We start from the raw sequence: 3,676 nt of genomic DNA, 5'->3' as shown, positions 1-3,676 counted from the left end.
GGAGAAAGAAGTTAAGGAGATGCTGTTATGTTCTTGAAAAGCATATCAATGATATGTGGTACAGCCAGACGACGCATTTGTCTGTCCAGTCCTCTACTCTCAGCCTCACAATACCACAAACATCGTATGATTCCTCTGCCTAACTTTGTGCTAGTTTATTTTCATGTGACACAGAACCAGCTGTATCTTTGTGCGAAATCCATCTGATAAGCCAGTCCTTGGAGTAGAGAACAATTGTGATAGAACCACAGCGGGAATAGATGCCAGGGACATACTTTATGCTAGTATTACGTTTTATGACAAGCTGTAAGCAACTATGCACTGTGTGTGGTCATCAGACTCTATTTGATCAACGTAATAAAAAAAAAAGTTAATGAGAAACTGCTAAAAAGTTGTTGAAAGCGTAGCAATGGGTTGTGTGGTGTGGCCTCTTTCTCCGCAGATCCCCTGAGAATCTAACAGCTTTGTTCGAGGCACTCATCAGACAGCAAGAAGCCATCCTCTGCTCTGAGCCTCACAGGACAGCACACGGTTCCAATCCTATAAAATATATATAGGTCTAACCTTTTCCTTTTCATCATTGTAGACTTTAGCTGAAGAATCAGATCCCCCATTTGTATTGCAAACTCCACAAAGTATTGTGATATGAAAAAACATTTGGCTCTGACCACTGAGATGTGTACACACATTGTGCTCTGCTCTGTACAGTCATCGAGAGAATGAACAGCAATATGCAACCCTGCCTAATCACCATTTATTTTTCTACAAGTCGTGCAGAATCAGCTCACCATGTATTCGTCTGCCATCTCAAATTCCCAACCTGTATAATAAAAATCACTCAAATCCATTTTGATTCCAGCAAAATCACAGAAAACTCCCACTTGAAACTACTAGACATCATCCAAGCTCGACCGATCAACTTCAGAGCACGCATGCTACGATCCGATCACATGATGCTACACGCCGCCGGGTCGTCGTCACTGAACGTCCGGCAGCCCCTGTACGCACCGCACGGCGGTGGCAACGGCCTCACGGTTGTCCCGTACACCCCGCCGCAGCAGCCGCACCTGCAGCTGCCGTAGTAGCCCTGGTGGCAGGGCGCGCAGCACGGGCACCCGCACGGCCCCACGGGCGGCGCCGGCCACGACGGGATCTCCACCGTCGGGATCACGTACTCCGCCACCGGCTGCTCCAGCGGCCGCCCCGGGCACGGCGGCGGCGGGTGGTATTGCGGCACCGGCATGGCCATGTCCATCGGCTTCATCGGCGGCATCTCCTTGGGTGGGGGCGACATCGGCGGCTCCAGCTCCGCTCTGGGCGGCTTCTCCTCGACGTAGTGCGGCTGGGGCACCATCGCGGACATTCCCTGGTCAGGCGGAGGCGGGTGGTGGACCGGGGACGATGGATGCGGCATCATCGTCTCGGGCGGAGGTCCCGGTGCCTGCTCCGGCGGCGGAGGCGACGGAGGCCGCTCGGTGGGCGGTGGCGGGGGCTGCTTCTCCTTTTTCTTTTTCTTTCCTTTCCCCACTGGCGCTGGCGCCGGCGCGGTTGGCCCGTCTGGCATGTTCTCCGGAGGAGGCTTCCCGCCGCCGCCGTTGGTGTCGACGATGTGGACGTCCTTGATCACCTTGCCGCCCTTGCAGCGGAGCTTGCAGGCTAGCCGCTGCGGGTCGAACGGCCCCGCGATGGCGATCGTCTTGCTCTTGTTGTCGAAGGAGATCGTCCGGATCCTCTCATGGTCTGCCAAGATCACGAGTGAAATCGAAGGATCGTGCATGGTGACATGGTGCTCATCATCGCTCGTAAACATGAAGGATCATATTGAGGAGGTTGTTTGCAGTAGTTTTTTTATTTACCTTGGAGCTTGCAGAGAATCTTGCGGATCTTGTGGTAGCACTTGTGGCAATCAAGGTCAACCACGACGATTAGCATGGACATCTGCGTTGACAGCAGCATTAGTCCAGGCCGGGTAAATATTATTCTTATTCTTTTTGACAGCAAAGGGAATCAAATGAAAATCACTGCTTGGAGCTGGCACGCGAAAAGCGGAATAAGATTCATTCCGAAAGTATTAAAAGCATTGTTCAAACGCTGCACATCTTTATCACGTAATTACTGTAAGCAAATCCGTTTCTGTTTCTTTTTATCTGTCGTCGTTTGTAAAGTAAATAAGTAACTCCCATACCAATGAATTCAGCCTCGGATTATATTTTGTCATACTACTTACTACAATTGAGAGCAACTATGAACATATTATATTATAATATAAGGTCTTGACAGGCGCCCCGAAAGAATATATATAATCTCTTGGCGAAGAAAAAGAAACACACAATTGACAAGTGCGCCAAACGAATATATATTCTCTCGCCAAAGTGAAAGAGAAACACATAAAAAAGCGTGTAACGCAGGTATGTATGTGATACGCCTTTCAACAGGAACTAGCTAGATTGTGAAATAAAGAATGGACTTATTCGTACAGATCAACATATGTGTGTGGAAACTCTTTGAATATATTCTTGCTCCACTACTATGCTTTTTTTTTTCCTTTCAACCAATTTCTAAAGAACAGCATATACAGGTTAGCGACCAACGCAAATTCTGGTAGAACAAAACGCAAATTCGCAAAGAAGAAACAACGGATACATCAAAACATCAACACAGAATTGTTGCATGCGGCAGAACTCATGATAGCTTCAATTTTTGGAAGGAGAGGGTTTGAGAGAGAAAGATCACCTTCTCTGCCATGCTTTGGGTGGGAGCTGAGCCTCTGTTTCTCACATGCAGAGTCGAAAGAGAGATTGAGAGTGGGAGACAGAGAGGCGTGCAGTGTGAAGAGAACAGAGCGAGGTGCCGTATAAATAGGAGATAGGAGATGCCTGGGCGACGCCATCTAGTCAGCTCACATGGCCCCACGTCGAGGGAATAACCGTTTTCACCCGCACGTGCACACGTATTCGCAACCTCACTGCGTGCAACTTCTTATTTGTTCAGTGCGTTCCTACCTTAGCTAGTTAGCTTTGTGGCTATATAGGATCATAAACATTTGCATGTCAAAAAACACTTTGCATAGCATTCTGTCGTATGTTAATAAGGATCCCCGAAATGTGGCAAAGAGGACGTGCCGTAATTTAATTCTTATTAAAAGTCCGTTGCATTGTTCAATGTGCGCTGTCTACTCCGTAATACAACGTGGTGCATTATGTGAAAAATAAATACACCATAACTAGCCTACTTTAGTGAGGCCATCGATACATTCCAACTTGACAAGTGATCTAGATTCATGTCAACATTAATTAATTTAGTAAGTTCAACTCTTTGTGTATAATATTAGGGATGATACACTACCCCAGATCTGACATTCACCGCCGGTTCAAAACCCCCCTTCACTGCCGGATTTTGAACCGGCACAACCAAACCGGCAGTGAAGGGTGGTTCACATCAGTGTGGGTTCTTAAAAAACCTCAAAAACAGGCTGCAAAAATTGGGGATTTTTTTAATACTAGGAGAGACCCCACCGAACAGCCACACGGTCACAAGTCACGTGATTTTTATATCAATCTGGTTTTGAGATGACTATTTGGGATCCTAAACGATTTCCAATCAAAAAGTTGTCAACTATAAAGTTTTATAACTTTTTTGGATCTACAACTTTGCTTTTAGTCATTTCTCCATCCGG

The 3,676-nt window shown here is 47.1% G+C and overlaps 1 protein-coding gene across 1 annotated transcript; it reads right to left on the bottom strand.

Moving 5' to 3' along the window:
• Nucleotides 1-594: 594 nt before the first annotated feature.
• On the bottom strand, nucleotides 595-2,823 carry LOC136531445 (protein PYRICULARIA ORYZAE RESISTANCE 21-like). The gene is made up of 3 exons (XM_066524108.1): nucleotides 2,734-2,823; nucleotides 1,857-1,938; nucleotides 595-1,740 (listed from the first exon to the last, which is right to left on the bottom strand). Exons 1-3 carry the CDS (start codon nucleotides 2,743-2,745, stop codon nucleotides 947-949), a joined length of 888 nt encoding a protein of 295 aa, XP_066380205.1. The 5' UTR covers nucleotides 2,746-2,823; the 3' UTR covers nucleotides 595-946.
• Nucleotides 2,824-3,676: the final 853 nt, after the last annotated feature.

This window comes from Miscanthus floridulus, unplaced genomic scaffold (genome assembly GCF_019320115.1).
Source record: "Miscanthus floridulus cultivar M001 unplaced genomic scaffold, ASM1932011v1 fs_354_1_2, whole genome shotgun sequence".
NCBI lineage: Eukaryota > Viridiplantae > Streptophyta > Magnoliopsida > Poales > Poaceae > Miscanthus > Miscanthus floridulus.
This window is presented reverse-complemented; position numbering and strand designations above follow the sequence as displayed.